Raw genomic sequence first — 19,046 nt, 5'->3', positions numbered from 1 at the left:
GGTTTTATGCACACTTGTAGGCCTGTGTGGTTTGTACCATGCTATATGCAGCCTTTGTGCTTTATTAAATCAGTACTTCTAACCTAATGCTATGCATTCCTTTTTAAGTACTGTCACTCTTGTGCCCGTGTAGGATTTTTCCTAGATGCACATACTTTATGTAGTGTGCTTTGGTTGAGTGTTGGTCATTCAAGTGATTTGCTTTGTGTTTGTCATCTTGAATGTCCGAATGTTTATTCCAAGTGTGAATGAACATTATGATCACTTGGTTATAGTGATTGCATGTTTTGGTCTTGCCATGGTTTATTGCTTTATTCCATTGTGCTTGATTGCATTGTGCTTGTTCCATTTGCTTTACAAGTTTTCTGCATACAATGAACTTATTGTGTTGTTGTGTTTCAGGAGTTACTTGTTCTTATGGTTCTAAAGCTCCATAGATTCTAGAGTTAAGTGTAAGTGAGTTTTCCAACTGTTCCCAACTCACGCGTTAAGTCTAGAGTTTGTTTTAGGGTTTTTTCACGGAATAACCAAAGGGGGAGATTGTAAGGTTGAAATTTATCAACCATCTTGTTGGCTTTATTCCATGCCAATTTGCTTGTAATTTAGCACTTAGTAACCCTGTATTTAGGTGGGATTAATGTAAGGGTAGTGTGTGAGAAGAGGTGAAGAAAAGCTCAAGTATGTGCAAGAAAGCAGGGGTTTGCAGCTAGGACTCGCGGCTGGCAAGCCGCCAAATGCAAGCACGTGAGATGCACATATGGGGAGCTGAAGGGTTGCGTCAGCTGTCGCATTACAGGACAAAAGTCCCAGGCTGGCTAGGCCGTTACGTCGCGACTTGAACCCGTGACTTGGACAAGCCGTAAGGTCAAGCCGCCAATCAGCCCTGTTTGGCAAAAACTAACTCTTTGTATTCTAAACACACACCACTATATATAGACCCTTATACCCACTAATTTGAGAGAGTTTCCAGAGAGAATTTTGTGAGAGAAACCCTAGAGAAAAACAAGATTGCCTCATCCCCAATCTTTACCTTAGAGACTCTACAAATTCCTCTACTGTCTTCCTCTTCATTGTCATACCCTTGAAAGGTCATTGACCAAATCCTTATCTCACCACACCTACGTCTGTGAGAAGGTTCATTTGGTGCTAAGGGAAGCAGTTTGGAAGGAACCAATATACATTGGTTGATGCTATGGTCTAGTAGCGGAATCCGGGAAATTAAAGAAGAAATAGATTCGGCGTAATCTTGTTGGAGCAAGAAGCTTGGAGGGCTTAGGTACTTGGGTAGATTAGGCTTGGAGGGTCTTTTGCTGTTCATGTATCCCAACTACATTCTTTAGTGGATTATTTTAGCGTTTGGAGGGCGGCGGAAAGGTTTTATGCCGAGGACTTCGGTTTCCTCTTCGATAACATATCGTGTGTTGTTTGTGTGTTTGCATCTTCCTTTCCTTTATCTTTGCCTTATATTTACTGCTGTGGATGTGTTTATATTTGGCATGGATTAGTTATCAATCTTGTGTTTGGCTTATGTTCATGTTCCGCACATTAATTGTTTGATTATAAGCTTGAATTGATATTTTATATTTTGGGGTCTAAACGTTCAAGGGTGTTTTAGACACATTTTGAACTTTCAATATTCATCAAATAAGGATAGGTCCTAGCTGGATGGACTCTGTTGTACTATTCCTTAAGGAAGATGTCTTGCCCGAAAATAAGTCTGAGGCTAACAAGGTACAGAGGAAGGCTTATTGGTTTTGGCTGTCTGAGGGCCAAAAGTTGTATAAGAGATCCTTTTCTGGCGCATATCTACTATGTATACACCTTGAAGCAATTGAGTTATTCCTAGAAGAATTACATGAAAAAATTTGTGGAAGCCACATGAGGGGCAGATCTTTGTCTCACAAGGCCCTCACACAAGGCTATTGGTGGCCAAATATGCAGAAAAAAGTACAAGACTATGTAAAAAAGTGTGACCAATGCCAAAGATTTGCACCAAACATTTATCAACCTAAAGAAGTCCTTAATCCACTATCCAGTCCTTGGTCTCTTGCTTAATTGGGATTGGACATTGTAGGTCCCTTCCCTAAAGTGGTAAGGAATAAAAGATATTTGTTGGTCGGTATGGATTACTTCACTAAGTGGGTTGAAGCTGAACCATTGGCAAATATCAGGGATGTGGATGCCAAAAAATTTGTTTAGAAGAATATTGTCACGTAGTTTGGAATCCCTCATACCCTCATCTCGGACAACGGATTGCAGTTTGATAGCAAGGCCTTCAGGAAGTATTGCTGTGACCTAGGCATGACAAATAGATATTCCACCCTAGCATATCCACAGGGGAACGATTAGGCTGAAACTTTTAACAAGGTCATAGTGGGAGAGTTTAAAAAGAGGCTGGACGACGCAAAGGAAAAATGGGTAGAAGAACTGCCACATGTCCTTTGGACATACCGTACTATGCCCTGTAGATCCACTGGGGAAACGCCCTTTTCACTGATTTATGGGGTTGATACTGTTATTCCTCTAGAGACTGGATTCCCCATGCTGAGAACAAGTTCCTTCACTTCGAGTAGTAATGATGGGCTTTTGGAGAAGAGTTTGGACTTAATTGAGGAATGAAGAGAAAATGCCATGGTCCAATTAGCCTATTACCAACATAAGCTCAAGCAAGGGTATGATGTCAACGTGAAGTTGAGACCACTAGCATTTGGTGACTTGGTGTTAAGAAAGGTTTTAGGAGCTATAAAGAACCTAGCATGGGGAAAATTGGGACTTAACTAGGAAGGGCCATATTGTATCACATCAGTGGCTAGAATAGGTGCCTATTATCTTGAAGATTTAGAAGAAAAGGTTGTACCACGCCCTTGGAATATAAATAACCTGAAAATGTATTATTATTAATGAAAGCTTTCTTCACCATATTTGGGTTTGTTATATTGCATGTCATGCGTTTTACTATCTATCTAAGTATCAAACAGAACAGAGGTCATGCCTGACTCCTCAGAGCACATACCTTGAGTAAATTGATATCTTACAAGCTTTTTTCTAAGTATTAAACAGAATCTCAGCTATGCCTAGCTCCCGGACCACATGCTTTGGGTAAATTAATACTCCCTAACATCTATCTAAGTATCAAACAGAACCTTGGTCATGTCTGACTCCTCGCACCACATACTTTGGGTAAATTGATATCTTACAAGCATTTTTCTAAGTATTAAACATAACCTTAGCTATGCCTGGGTCTTTAGACCACATGCTTAGGGTAAATTAATACACTCTGACATCTATCTAAATGTTAAACAGAACCTTAGTCATGCCAAGCTCTTTGGACCACATGCTTTGGGTAAATGGACACTTTATGACATCTTTCCAAGTGTTGGACAAAACCCTGGGTATGCCTGACTCCTCAGACCACGCGCCTTGGGTAAATCAACATAACCTATTTATTTTCCTAAGTACCATAATAGATCCCAGGTTACGCCTAACTCCTCGGATTAGTGGCTTTGAGTAAATTAATATTTTTAGATATTTATATAAGTGTTGAGCAGAATATAGGTTGCTTACCTTGTTTACTTTTTTCTACAAGATATATTATTCATCTCTAAAAAATTTAGCCTTCCTTGCAAAAGGCCTAACTCTCAATTCAAGTATGTGATAATTCTCTTTATTGCTGGCATTTGTTCAATTTATTTGAATTAGCTGTAATACAATACTAATAGCTTTTGTTAAAGTATAAGTAATAACAATCCACTATTGTTAGCAATCTTGGTCAATACTGATAAAAGGGTAAAGGTTACAAGGAAAAAGAAAGGTTCATGAAACAAAAGGTAAAGTCTTTTCATTGATCAAAAGGAGTGTCTATTACAAACAGTGGTGAAATACCACAACAAAAAAAACATACATATAGAAAGATTAAAAAGAAGAAGAAGAAGAAGAAGAAGAAGAAGAGAAAACCCTATAACTATGCCTTTGCTTGATAAGGGCTCTCTTTGGGATCAACCACCTTGGACTCAGACTCTACATCCTTAGCCTTGGAGACCACATCCCTGATCATGAGAGCGTCCTCAAAGTGTTTGGCCTTGATCAGTGGCTGAACCTGCTTACCCTTTCTAGCCCTTGTTAAGACTTCAGCATCAGAAGAAGGGGCTTGGGTGGTGGGGAGCTACTGAGGAGGAGGGAGAGGGTCAGCATCAGAAGGAGGGAGTATCGCTGGAACTTCTCGAATGTCCTCTGAGAAGAAGATGTTCTCAGCCCTTCTCAGCTCGGAGTCAACTGGGACTTCCACCTGGTTGAGCGCTTTTGCCCATGTCTTGGCATAGTAGTCCCTACACATTCCTGCCACCTCTTTTGCCAACGAGTCTCTGTTTCCTACACTCCACATTCATAGGATGCCATCTCTACAGCCTTAGAAGCTACCTTGGCTACCCGAGCTGCATCCTTAGCTTTTTGTAGCTCAACCTTAAAATCTAGGACCAGTTGTCTCTAGGTGGCCAGATCTATCTCGGTTATGTGAAGTTGTTTGCACTGGTCCTCGGCCTGGGTTTCCACGCTCTTCAAACCAGCCTCAACACTCAGACGTGCCCTCTCTATAGTGGTCAGCTTCTTGGCCAACTCAGTTTTCTCTTACTTGAGAGCTTCTAGGGATTTCTTAGACTTAGTGTGGGAGTAGGCCTCAGCCCTAGCCTTATTACGGGTGTTTCGGACCCACTCCTTAGCCACAAAAATTTTCTAGGTAACTTGCATAAAAATAACTAAGGCATCCCATATGTAAAAAAAGAAAAAAGAAAAAGAAAAAAAAAGAGAGAAAGAATTAAAGCACATTGAAGGATGTAATTCAAAGATGTGTTATATAGTTTATCGTGGCAGGGTCCCTCTTCAGGGACAGGAAGTGGTCGGGCTGCTTCATGCGCCTAAGAGCCTCCATGTCTCTAGAAGGAGAAGAGGCTACTCTAGGGCTTTAGCAACATAGTCTGAATGCCATCTTTGGAACTCCCGAACTGAAGCGTCCCAAGGGATGGCAGTGCCGTCCAACTCCAGCTGAGGAGCCCAAGTGCGCTGTTGACGGCGCACCTTGGCCCCAAAGGGGTCCTTCTTGCTTTCCATAGAGGAGGCCCGTTTATCTTTAGCAGTTTTCTGCTACTTTGGGCCCTTTGATGGGACAATCTCCCCCTCCTCAATGTCCTTCTCCTTCCTCTTCTTCTTTTGCAAGTTGGGATCTGGGAGTAAGCTGAGAGAAGAGGGAAGAAAGGGAATGGGAGGATTGGGAAGAATCTGAGTCTGTGGGGCATCCTTGGATGATGACCCCTTATTTTTCTCAGCTACCAGATCTTTAAGGCCTCTCCTCAGGTTCAAAGCCATTTCTTCCTTTTCCTTAAAGCCGGTATCAACCAGGGCAACTACAAGTCTAGGAGAATGGGCCACAAAATAGCTGTCAAATTCAACTTCAGAATTTGAGAGCTCCATAGGCCTTTCTGGCACCTCTTCTTCTTCTTCGAAGTGAAATTGGTTAATCTCAGCCTCAAGGGAGAGACGCGAGGAAATTGTTTCCTCCTTCAGCACAGCTACTTCTCGAGAAGAATGTTGAAGGGGTAGTTCAACTAGTGGAAGGTCTATTCGGGCCAAGGAACTAGGCACGAAAACATCTATACGGACTAGTCTGGGATCACCGGCTCTTATTGCTTGACCCGCATCCTAGAATAAGGTTGACAGAGGCTCGAAATCAGGTATTAAATGCACGGCTTGCAGTTGCTTGTCTTCACTTATAAATATCTCTAACCTCAGCAACTTGTTGAGGCCCTAAACTTTGACTAAGCTGAGTCTTGGAGTAGTGTGCCTCTTATCTGTAAAATGTCCGAGGAGGAAATCAGGGTTAGACCAACAAAACTTACCATCAAAAGCGAACAAAATGTGAAAGGGGAAAGGTAATAAAACTAAAGGGGCTAAATCCCATGCCTTGGGACCTAATCCTAGGGTACCCCACCTAGTTCTCCCTCCCGAGTTGGGTAGTGAAGACAGTTGTACCACTCCCCAGAAGCTATCGGGTAGTCATCCTTCATGCCCTTATTAGACTTAGGAAGACATGATACCATTTTAACAATGTTGGATTAAGACTTGAGGTAAAATCCCACATCGGCAAGGGAATAACATTCATACAAATGAACGTCATGCCATGTAAGCCCTATGTTTATTTGTTCGTTGAGAGCATCTACACTCCTTAAGACTCTAAACAGGTTGGGAGCGCACTAGTGGGGGCACAATCTGTGGTTGATTAAGTAGTCCTAGTTCACCCTACCTATGGGAAGCGTCATTCCTCCCTCTATAAAGGCGATTATAGGAATGACAACTTCACATTCTTTTCTATCTATAAGTATTTGGTCTGGGGCACAATACTGCAGGGCTATTCCCTGCGGAATGTGGTACTTAGCCTTAAAGCCCTCCATACCGGCTAGAGAATCTACGAGGTGCTTGAACCTACCCATCTAGGCAAGCTAAAGGGATGTGAAAGAAATTTTCAAAGAAAGAAAACAAAGAATAGAAGGCTGAGGAGAAAAAAGCTTAAGGAGGTAGAAACTCACGAGAATAAGCACGTGTATTGATCCTAGAACCTTTGAAAGATTCAAAGGTTTTTTAAGAAAAAGACTTGGGAAATTTGGGAACTTAGAAAACCTTGAGGGTTTGAGTGTTTGAGATCTCTGGAGAGCTTGAAGACTTGTGAAATGAGGAAAAATGATTTCCCCGGGTTCCTTATATAAGAGTTGGAATTGAGTGGGAGTTATCCCACTCAAAATTCAAGGAGAAATGTCAATTGTAGGATCTGCGTCTCATCGTTGGATGTAGGGAACAAAGCGCCACCTGGAGCAATTAATGACGCATCAAGGGCTCCAAAGCGTCAATAGCAGTTATGGGGTGTGCAAAACGGTACTCCCACATGTGTAAACCAAAGAAATGAATGGTCTTGACTCTTAAAATTCAAAACCCCACTTTTCTCCTCGGATAAGAGGGAAAAACTGGAGTTTTGAGGGCCTATTGTAGGGGTCCAAAATGATATATTGGGCCTTGGGCCTTGGCCGAGGACGTTGGTTGATCTGAGGACAAGTAAATAGTAGTGAAGGTGTTAAGCTCAGAATCCCATGAATAAGTTATGAACAAGAAAGGTTAGGGAAGGTGGTCTGAGGAGGAGTATCTTCTCGGATAAACAAAGTACAGATCAAATGTATGTCCTATTTTTCAAAGTGACCTTCTAGGAAATTCCGTTGATAGGGATGTGTATTATGAACGTACAAAAGGGATGGAAGTTTAGAAATATCTAAAGAAAAGCTGCTGCCACTGCATTGAATGCTCTACAGCTAACTTTTTGGCTGCATTTATGTGGAGAAGACCTCTGAACAGTGCTGCCTAGGCTACCCCAACTTACATAGGGCTAGAGAGGGTGTTTGATGGGACAAGCACTCAAGTAATAGATGGATGATCAACAAATGGAGGGAAAAGATCAATCAAAGGGAGATATATAATGTAAGGAACCCCTAAGGAAGGGGGGATCAGAGGAAAGAGAGAAAAACATTGTAAGAATTAAGAATACAACTTGTAATCAAACTTGAGGATCAATACAAAAAAACCAATCTCCTTGGACTTTGCCAATGACGATTTACTAAAACCTAGTTTTTTCAACGCATTATCTATAAATTCATTATTTTGGGTTTTTTGGGCCAAGTCCATCCATCTATTAGGCTAAGGAGTCAAATTTGGTCCTTACAATTGGTATCGTCTGTGGGAAATACTGGTGTTATAGTGAGTTTAACGTTCAACGATGATAGGTTTGGGTCCAAACTAGGCAGAATCTATGGAGTCTCAGTGTCAAGATCACTTTCGTAATCTTGAACAAAGAATGGACCAGGAGGGGAGTGCATACTACCCACACTAGTAGGAACCATCCTCGGGGTGGTAGCCATCTCTCTTATGAGAAAAATACCAAAACCGTGCAACTAGAAATTGATCACCAAAAGAGAAGCTTATGCCATGAACGGCGAAGACGAGCCTCTAGACTCTACAATCCCCATAAATGAATTTACAGTAGAAACCTTCTATCACTTTAGAATCTTTGAACTCTTTAATATATGAACACTACTCTTTTTGCACAGATCCTAGTACATGACTAACCAATGATGCACGGTTTCTAGTATGTGCCTAACACACCAACTTGAAGAAGATGTTGACTGCAAAGTTCTTCACTTCATCAACAATGAAGATCAAGAAACACCTGGTTATAAAACTCTAAGTCGCATAGACGCAGTAGCTTTTTAAAGAACTAGGGCAAACTAGGTTTCCGGTCATACTATTCTTCACACTTGTGAAATTTTCTCTTGTGTCGCTTGTGTCACCTTTTACAGCCCTTAAAATAATCCTTATATATGTTTAGGGTGTTAAGGAAAGAAATCCCAAACACATAATGGATTGGATGAAAAACAATCTTGAAAAACTGAACTTCAGATGATAGGTTTGGGTCCAAACCAGGCAGAATCTATGGAGTCTCAGTGTCAAGATCACTTTCGTAATCTTGAACAAAGAATGGACTAGGAGGGGAGTGCATACTACCCACACTAGTAGGAGCCATCCTCGGGGTGGTAGCCATCTCTCTTATGAGAAAAATACCAAAGCCGTGCAACTAGAAATTGATCACCTAAAGAGAAGCTTATGCCATGAACGGCGAAGGCGAGCCTCTAGACTCTACAATCCCCGTAAATGAATTTACAGTAGAAACCTTCTATCACTTTAGAATCTTTGAACTCTTCAATATATGAACGCTACTCTTTTTGCACAGATCCTAGTACATGACTAACCAATGATGCACGGTTTCTAGTATGTGCCTAACACACCAACTTGAAGAAGATGTTGACTGCAAAGTTCTTCACTTCATCAACAATGAAGATCAAGAAACACTTGGTTATAAAACTCTAAGTCGCATAGACGCAGTAGCTTTTTAAAGAACTAGGGCAAACTAGGTCTCCGGTCATACTATTCTTCACACTTGTGAAATTTTCTCTTGTGTCGCTTGTGTCACCTTTTACAGCCCTTAAAATAATCCTTATATATGTTTAGGGTGTTAAGGAAAGAAAGCCCAAACACATAATGGATTGGATGAAAAACAGTCCTAAAAAACTAAACTTCATAAACCTCAACAAATACCGTATCTGTCAAGTTTTAATGAACAACACTTTTTACACTTGATTCTTGGACAGACTTGCATGGTTTTAACACTTGAACTTGAAACAAGGTTTCTTGAAGCATCAAACACATCCTAGATCTACCAAATTAGAAGCAAAGTACGTTTTGTTAAAGGATTAGCCAATTACATAAAATAGTGACATATGTTCTTAACATATGAAACACATATGCCCCAACAATCTCCCTCTTTGGTAATCCATGATAAAACCACAACAAACAAATGAGATATGAGAGAATCATAAATGACTTAACTTATATTCACTTGTTGAATACAATAAACTCTATCCTAACACAAACTCTTGAAAAATTTTGCAAGAAGAGAGTTTATAGCAAGGAAGACTTTGACAACCTGTATTTTTAAAACACTTTAAACGAAAAAACTCATCAAGGAATCTTAGTGTGAGACAAAAATAAAAGATTGCATACAATAAATAAGAAACATGTATATAGAGAGAGAAAAAAAACAACACATGTAGAGGTAGGTGAAGAAGACATACATCATATATATATATATATATATCAAAGATAAGCACAATATATGTAAAATGGTCATAAGACCAGTGTACAAAAAGAAGGAGGTAAGCATTCCCCCTAACAAGATGAAACACATCTCCCCCTTACAAAGACATGTATTTCTCCCCTTAACATATAGAATCTTAAAAAGAAACCACATATTTTTCACAATTTCTCCCCTCTTTTGTCAAGATTGACAAAGGGTACTAGAAGTTATAAAGCTTCACCTGAGAAACATAAAGATGATCAAGGAGACACAAGAAATCCATATAAATGCATAATAATCGTACGGATTGGATAAAAAACAGTCCTGAAAAATTGAACTTCATAAACCTTGATAGATACCCTATTCGTCAAGGTGTTGTCGAGCCACGGGATTCAAACAGCTCTAAGTCTTAATAGATACTAGCTATCGAGCTTTAATGAACAACACCTTTCACATTTGATTCTTAGACAGACTTGCACGACTTTAACACTTGAACTTGAGATAAGATTTTTTGAAGCATAAAAAACATCCTAGATTTACCCAATTACAAATAAAGTGCGTTTTGTCAAAAGATTAGCCAATTACATAAAATAGTGACATATGTTCCTAACATGTGAAACACATATGTCCTAACATATAGCTCCACTACTGCAGCTCCAAATAGCTTTTTAGTGGTGCTAAAAATAGTTTTTTAGCGCCACTGCTACAAGTTCTCTATGGGCACAAAGGTAAAAGTATGCATTTTTCTTTTTTCTTGCTTTTGCAAACCAAACAAAAGAAAGATAGAATGCTCACATTTTCTTCTTTTCTTTCTTTCATATATTTAAAACACATCAATAGAAATATTTTCTTTTCTTTTTCCTTTCTCCTCCCCCTTCCCTTCCTCTTTTCCGTTCTCTTCCCTTTCCCTATCTACAACCAAACATAGTGTAAAAGCAAAAGGTTCATGTAGTCCATATCAATTTTAAATTCCCTTGAAAATTGCGATTGTGGCATCTGCATTTTACAGTTTTTACACAAATACCAAGAAACGTATGATTTAGTTTTCCATCAACTTCAGTGTGAGAAATCCTTTGTTTTTAGGAAATAAAAAATAAAAAAATAAAAAAATCCTCACATTGAAATGACTTAAACATGTCATCATCGTCGTTGTTATTATTATTATTATTTATTTTTTTAATGCTTAGTGTTGCTCTTGCTACAAACCAAAATATAAAGCTAACTTGGAAGAATATCGTATATATTGGCAAAATGCACAAAAAATAAAAAAATAAACTAAAAAACCTCATAATAAATAGTTCCTTCAACAATTCATCATCTATAAGTTGGATAAAAAATAAAAGATTTGTGTAGAATCTATTTTGATTACGAGGAATTGTTTTTGGGGTGGGGAAATGGGGGTTTGATGTTTTGAATTTTATGAGTTTGAGAGATGCGTGATTACTCTAACACAATGTTAGTGCTTGTTTGGTTTTGTTTTTTTGGAAATGAAATTAGGATATTGTTTTGTAAATACATATTTTGGTGTTTGGTAAGATTTAAAAATTGCACTTAATGGCCATATTGCTGTGATTTTTTACGTTTTTGTGTTGCACCCTTTGAGTTGCAATTACAAAACGGACTTTAATAAAAGCAAGTTTCCAAAATGCCCAAAACCAAAAGGCTAAACCAAACGAACCCTTACACTTGGTTAGAATGAAAAGTGAGATTATGGAAAATGGGGGAAGAAAAAGGAAGTATAAAGGGAAAGAAAAGAAAATGAGGTGGATAGAAATTTTCAAAATATATGAAATAACCATTTACTTAGGGTACTATTTAACTTAAAAAAGGATTTGAACCGTTGTATTTCAGTGTTTATGTTGATTGTATTTTATCATTGGGCTAAATCATTAAGCGATTTATGGTGTATGTGAGGTTCGAACTACATGTCTCTCTTGTCCACATACAATGTTTGCATCTTTTATAAGGATACCAAATCAATTTAGAATACACTATGAAAGATTGGGGAATCAACTTTGGTAAAGAATTATACAATTCAATCCTACAATATTTACTCATTGGCTTAATACACAGTTCACTAAGAACTAAGAAGGCAATGTTAGAAGAAAATTTTTCCCAAAAAAGAGAGGAACAAAAAAAATATAATATTTAGTCATAACTTACTACATGCTTGATTGGTAGATGTGATAGAAGATAATTTTCCTTTAAAAGAGAAGGAAAAAAAGAAAAAAGAAAAGAAAAGAAAAAAAAGCTTTTGTTAACAAATGCATCTATTAGGGTAGAATCTAATGAGTCATATTGCATTACTATATTGGAAACTGGAAAGTAGTTAAAAAAAAAATACTTTTTTTATTCAAAAAGAAAAATCTATGATTTGATTACAATAAAACCTTAATCTTGTGAGTTCCAGTTAGCTTAATTGGTAAAGTTTTTAATAGTTGAATAAGAAATATGAGATTCAATCATTACCTATACTAAAAAATGATTGGTGTTTTGATCTGATGATAAAGAGCTATCATCAGGAGCATACGCCATAGATTGAAACTTTCTTTAAAAAAAAAAAAAACCTTAATCTTAATTCTTTAATTTGTTAATCCATGCACTAGGAAAAAAAAAGTTACGTATTTATTTATTTTATAAGTAACAAAAAAAAATTTTTGGTTTAAAAAAAAGATAAAGAAAAGAAAAAAGGGTATTTTGGTAAAAATTTAATGATCAGGAGAAGGGCTGAGAAACTATTAACCATGGATTAGGATGTTAGGCGGGCTGTAGAATCGTGTTCTGCTTTTCTTTCTCAGTCACTCTTCACACACACTCTCTACTCTCTACTCTATCCCTTGACTTAGCAAACCGACAACCATGGCCACTTCTCTACGGCTGTTCCCTTCCTTTTCCTCCGTGTCGCTGATGCCCAAATCTTCACCTACTCTCATGCTCTACTGCTCTCCTGCTAACCTGCGCACGGTGCGCACTGTCACCTCCGCCACCGTGTCCTCCAACGAAGCCCCACAGAAGCGCGCTCCACGTGGCATCATGAAGCCCCGCCCTGTCTCGCCGGAGATGCAAGACCTCGTTGGAGTCCCCGAGATTTCTCGAACCCAAGCTCTCAAGCAGATTTGGGCCCACATTAAGGAGCACAATCTTCAGGTCTTTTTCCTTTTCATTTCCTCAGTTTATGCAAGTTATGTTTGGTTTTTTCGAAACCCTTTTGGTGGGATTTTCAAATGGGTTTGGGGTTTTACTTATATGCTTGGATAAGCCTTTGTTGGTGTATATGAAATGTGGGTTATGTTGTTGGGTCTAGGTTATTTTTGTTTTTAGATGGCTATGCTGGTGAAGATGATATTTTGTAGATGGAAAATGAGATTTTAGATGTGGGTTTGGTCTTTTTTGAGGGTTTAGATGGGTTCGTGCTTTTGGATAAGGCTGTTGTTGGTGCAAGTGAAATGTGGGTTTTTGTTTCTTTGTTGTAGTGTCTCAAATTGGTTATTGAGCTGTTTCTGAAACATTTGTTTGTGGCTGATGTGGGTTTTGTTTTCTTTGTTTTTGGAGGATTTCAGATGGGTTTCCTTCCATTTTGGGACAAGGTTCTCTGGGTGTAAATGAAATTTAGGCTTCTATTTTAATCTAATTTTTGCTCATAATTTATTGATAAGCAAGAATAGTTTTATTAAAAACAGACTACTTCATGCAGAAAGGCAATGAGGAAGCCAAATAATTACATAGGATGAAAACAGTTTTTGCTCATAATTTATGCAAGTAATAGTTGAATTTTTAAACCCTTTTGTGGGTTTTGGTTATGCGTTATGGATTTCATGATTTGGATAAGGTTGTGTTGGATATGAAAAGTGGGTTATGTTGTTAATCTGGCTGTATTTTCTTACTCTTTTAAAGCAATAATTGATTTTGGGAAGCATTTGGTGTGTTGAGTATTATTTGGCATTTTGTATGGGTTTCTTATGTTTTCGTAAAGCTGTATTGGTAAAAACCAGATTAGGTTGTTATTGTGCCTCAATTAAGTTGTCTGTTTTATGTTATAGATGGATCTGGTCTTTGTACTATTAAATTTTCTGTCATTTGTCAGTTTGTGAGATGGATACTGATGTTGTTGCTTGTCTGAGGCTGGTTTTGGTGTGTAAGAGATATGGGTTTTGACGAATGGATTGATTTAAGTTTGTCCCATTGCTTTTTATTTTTTATTTTATTTTATTTTTTTAAGCAATGCTTGGTAAGTGAGAAAAATAATGGTATTGAATCTGTTGATAATACTAAGGTTTGCTTTTGGGGTGCCCCTCCCCCCTGCATTTTACACTATGATGGGTGAGGTTGTGTTGGTATGGTGAAATGCGTGTTCTAGTTTCAGTATAGATAGGTTTGGTTCTAAGTGGTTGTTTAATGAGTTTATATGTACTTTTTGCTGTTTCTTCATCTGCATAAGCTATGGCTATGGATTAAATGTAGGCTTTGTTATTACCATCCTCTGTTTGGGCCTGATAGAATTTTCTATTGGTTTATATGATTGTGTATCAATTTTCTATGCTTCCACTGTTCGAAAATTTGTGTTGTGTTTGATGAAGTGTGTGCTTTCTTTATCAACATGCTTGGGAGAAAAGTTGGGCTTTATCATGGGCCCTTATGCTCATATGCCGGTTTTAGGTCTTTTGCATGCTGAAAATGTATTTTGTAATGTTACCCACTTGCACGCTGGCCTTGTTGCTCATTTTCTCCATTTTCTTCTTCTCTTTCTTGTGATAATGTTTACAGGTACTTTTCATACTGCCCCTAAACACCATAAAACTGTTGCTTTGTCTTCTCTCTTACAACCCCAAATCAAGCCTTTTCTTTTACCTATAGTCATCAAATTATTTATCAAAGCATATTTTAGTTCCTATCACAACCCCATAACCCTATCTTCAACAATTCTAAACCTTAGATCCACAAAATTCTCCTAATCAAACCCACCATAAGTGCACATAAACAGATTCCCCAATTTGTCTCACACTACTGGTTATTTGAACTTCAATATATAGTTAATTATGATTAGTGCTGTAATGGAAGCTGATATATTTATAATTCCCAAGGATTTTTAACTTGCTAACCAGATTTGAGTAAGTATTTATTTGTAGTAACTTGATTTACAGTGTAAAAACACTAGGCATGGTAGAAAGCTGGTGGTGTTGGAATAGTTTGTGGTTGAGCTGTTTGCTCAAAATATAAGTGTGATAGGGGGCCAACTGATACCTCCTCTCCTTGCAAGTGCTACAAGTGCTAGGTGGAGGGTGAGGTTGTGCGTTCAAGACCCATTGGGTGAATGTGTGACTTACCAATATAAAAAAGTGTGATAGGGGTGCATTAAGGATAGGTATTGATTTTGTTGAATTTACATGGAGCTCTACCCTTATAGGAGAGATGTTAGTTTTGAATTTATTAGTGCTAGGAAGTTTGAGATGATATATGTACAATTTTCAGATAATTAGTGTTGTTTTAACAATCTGGAAAGCTTAAATTATGGTTTGCGTTGTTAAGTGTTGGTATTGACTCACTTATGGAGTAGGTGTGGCAAAAAACTAAATACCCTTTTTGGCAGGCCAAAATTTATCTGTGTAGTAACTATTAAACTGTTGGCATAGGCATAGCAACGGTGTTATGTGACTCGTGCTGTCAAAGAAATTGCTGGCTAACTTGGCAAGAGTTTTTACTGTGCTTCTTTTATGCAACTGTTATGATGACTTTTAAATATGAAGGGTATGATGTTTAACTGGACATGGAAATGATCGTTACTTTTTGTACATTCTATAAATCAAGTGTTAGATGAGTTTTGTTTGTTCTCCTTATGTCAATTTATATCAACGTGTAAGTATTCTAAGAATAACCAGTAGAATATTGTTCATGATAAAAATGCACATAGAAGTTGATACTTGAATAGTGCAAGATTTTATAACTGTGATTTTGATACTTTGAATTAGGTAAAAATATCCCTTTTTTAGAACATTTTTGGGCTGAATTGTGAGGATGTGTCTATATTTTATTTATCCCTACCTATATATTTGATTGATATACAGTGGTGGTGGGTTTTAATTATTACTAGATATAAAATGTGTCATGACTCTTGCCAACACAAGATAATTGCCTCGCTCATGAGAGTTTGTGCATGCGATAATGGCACAGAAAGAGAAGATAAATTTAAATTAGTTCAATATATGCTGTTGGCTAGTGTTCCAAATAGATTCCATTTGGATGATAGGTTTAATATTTCTGTCTTTGAAATGGCTGAGAGGTTTATTTATTTATTATCTATTTTTAATTTAATTTTTTGGGTTGGAGTTGCTTTGAATATTAGCTATCATGTACTTTAGCTTCCAGTAGCTATCTTTTACCGACGGTTGAGTATTAACTATGCTATGTCTATGTTAAGTACCCTTTATTTTTTTTCTTGACTTGGTCCTTTCTTTTCAATCTTTTAGGACCCTGAAAACAAGAGGATCATAGTTTGCGATGACAAGCTGAAGAAGATATTTGGAGGAAGAGAGCGGATTGGGTTTCTCGAGATTGCAGGGTTGATTAGTCCTCACTTTATTAAGTGAAACCAAGAGCATGCAAGAGAACCAAGATGGAGTTTGTGGAAATCTTTTGTATGTGGAGGGGCCATGTTTTGGTTTATAATCAAGGACTACTCTTTTTGCAAACCTAGTAGTGGTGTTAGCCTTAGTATTTAAGAGTCTTTAATTCCAGGTTCCTTAATTTGTAGGCTTTTTTTTTAATGCAGTATGAATAGTGAATGCCAGTTTCTACTTTGTTCTATATCTTCAATTTTGGTGGTCATAAACTTGTATTATGGCTAATTGTCTCCTTTTAGGTGCCTGTGCTTGAAATTGCCCTCTGTAAGAACTGAGATAGATTCTTGAGGAGGTATCTTCTCACACAGTATATGAGACATGCATATGGGTTAGATTTTACATGCTCAGAGAGTGGCTTCATGAAGTTGTTACATAATATAATTCCCAATTCTTGAAAGGCTACAAATTTTCCCCTAATATGGCACGTGAGGAGTCCAATCACCATTTCACTTGCAGATATTTTATCTAGAATTTATTTTATTATATCTTATGCTGACTATTTTATCTAAGAATTAGCGGAATTTGAAAGCTTTCATTGAGCTATACAGATAATGCAAAATGTGATTAATAAAAAAAGAAAAAAGAAAAAAAAAAGAAGATTCAAAATAGGAAGAAAATTAATCAGTAATAAGTCATCCATGCCTTGACTCAAAAATATGATACTGGAGACACTTTAGATAAAAAAAAATTAGACTAATCAATATATATATTAGCAAATAGATAGGTTGATTCATCCAAGGGTCTCTATTTTGTTTGTGACACACCAAATAATATTTTTTTGCTTGTCAATTTTTGTATTCTGGTTAAGATCCCCCTGTAATTCCCTTAGGTTTTAATTCAGATGTGTGACATGTGACATTTGAAAATCAAATAAATGTCACATATTGCACATTTGTCTAAAAATGAGAGGGAATTGGAGGTGAATCAGTGATCCGATATAAGGAAGTTTTTCCCTATTGGTATAAGCTGAAGAGCCTGAAATACGAAAATGGTGGAATATTGTTAGCGTGCATGGGTTTGGGCTAAAATCGAAGTCGTGTCTCAGAAGGAGGGGGGGAATGGATTAAAAGTTTAAAACATGGATTGGATTATGACTCCACTAAAGGCCGAGTATGTTGAGACATCATTGGTAACTTCGCAACCAATATGGCTAAGGAGAATTTTAGAAGATGTTAGTGAGAAGCAAGAAGAAGTTACTCCAATTTTGTATGGCAACAAATCTGCTGTTGTTATGTCTAAGAATCCAGTCTACTATAGTGGTACAAAACATATTTGCCATCAACTAGTATTCGTCGTTAGAAATAACGTTAAAAATGATGAGATTTATCAAATATAAAATATTACAAGATAGAAGATCAAGTAGCAGATATCTTCACCATAGTTCTTCCAATAGGTAAGTTCTAATACTTTTGAGAAATATTGACCCCACACAACAAATCATTAAATGGAAGCGTTAAAAGTTAATACTTTTGTAGTTTCCCATGCATGTGGTTATTTTCCATGTATAACAAACTTATGTCCTTTTTAGTCATTTAGTTTCATGTAACTAGTTGGGTGCATGATGGACAAGTGTAAGGATACCATTTATGCTTGAAAAAGATATTTATTTACTTAGAGAAGTCTAGAATCAATTTAAATGATGCATAAAAAGACATAATATTTTAGCCCCTTTTTCTTTCCCTTGTTATAAGAAAATAGTTACCATCCACTTAAAAAAAAAGGATCTATAATAGTAAAAGAAAAAAAGAAAAGAAAAAAACGCATCAAAATCACTGGGCCCCTATTCCAAGGAAAACTTTATTTTATTTTAAAGAGTTTCAACCTATGAAGGTCTACTTTTGATGATTGTGCTTTTTATCATTTGATCAAGACAACGATAAGTTTTTGCGCGTAGGCAATAATTGAATATTAGATATCTTATTTAATTATAAAAATTTTTACTAATTGAGCTAACTGAAACCACATTCCAAGGCTAACTTAATATGCTGGGTTTGGTGGATTTTTGTTCATCAAATGAAATGGTAATAGAGTTTGTAGTATTTTAATATTTTCCTTCGTCAATGCATTGTATTAAGAGAAAGGTATCTGATGATTGCACAAAAATCGTCAGTGAGTTGATCCTCCAAACGCGTAACGATAGGGTACTTGAAGAACAAAAAGGATGAAAAATCTACAGAGAGCACCAATGGGGTGCTGATCAAAGACCCTCCAAAAGTTAAGTTAGTGATAGAAGAATCTCTTAGAGCTCAAGGATTCAAGAGTTGGGAGAAATTCCACGTACCTTAAGGAAGGGAGGTTTGGTTGGTGCTTATATAGTGGTGTATAGCTAAACAAAGATCCCATGAATGTAGGAGCTTTCCTTGCAGAGAAGATCTAGAGTTTAAGGCTCTAAGATCTTAGGGCTTCTTTTTCCATATAGGAAGATATGAATGTATAGTAGGGTCTTTGGATGTGGTGTGCAAGTTATTTCTATGTAGAGGTACATGTGTGAGGAACACGTAATGTTTGTGGGATCCAGTAGTCTCAACCATTGGTGTGCCCATCCATTCGTTAGGAAGACGAACCATCTGTTGGTTTATCCAAGAAAAGGACAACATGCGAGCCACTCGTCGGGCACACACATGAGCTACCTGACGGGTCCTTGATTGCGGTCCCATTTGGAGTGACATCTACCTTGACAGGTTCATGTGTTTTGACAACCCTAACGG

At 37.4% G+C, this 19,046-nt stretch overlaps 1 protein-coding gene across 1 annotated transcript; it reads left to right on the top strand.

The window, feature by feature from the left end:
- Window positions 1-12,470: 12,470 nt before the first annotated feature.
- Window positions 12,471-16,677, top strand: LOC112033156 (SWI/SNF complex component SNF12 homolog). Its single transcript, XM_024065937.2, has 2 exons — window positions 12,471-12,868; window positions 16,186-16,677. Exons 1-2 carry the CDS (start codon window positions 12,581-12,583, stop codon window positions 16,303-16,305), a joined length of 408 nt encoding a protein of 135 aa, XP_023921705.1. The 5' UTR covers window positions 12,471-12,580; the 3' UTR covers window positions 16,306-16,677.
- Window positions 16,678-19,046: the final 2,369 nt, after the last annotated feature.

This window comes from Quercus suber, unplaced genomic scaffold, assembly GCF_002906115.3.
Source record: "Quercus suber isolate HL8 unplaced genomic scaffold, Cork oak 2.0 scaffold_93, whole genome shotgun sequence".
Classification (NCBI taxonomy): Eukaryota; Viridiplantae; Streptophyta; class Magnoliopsida; order Fagales; family Fagaceae; genus Quercus; species Quercus suber.
This window is presented reverse-complemented; position numbering and strand designations above follow the sequence as displayed.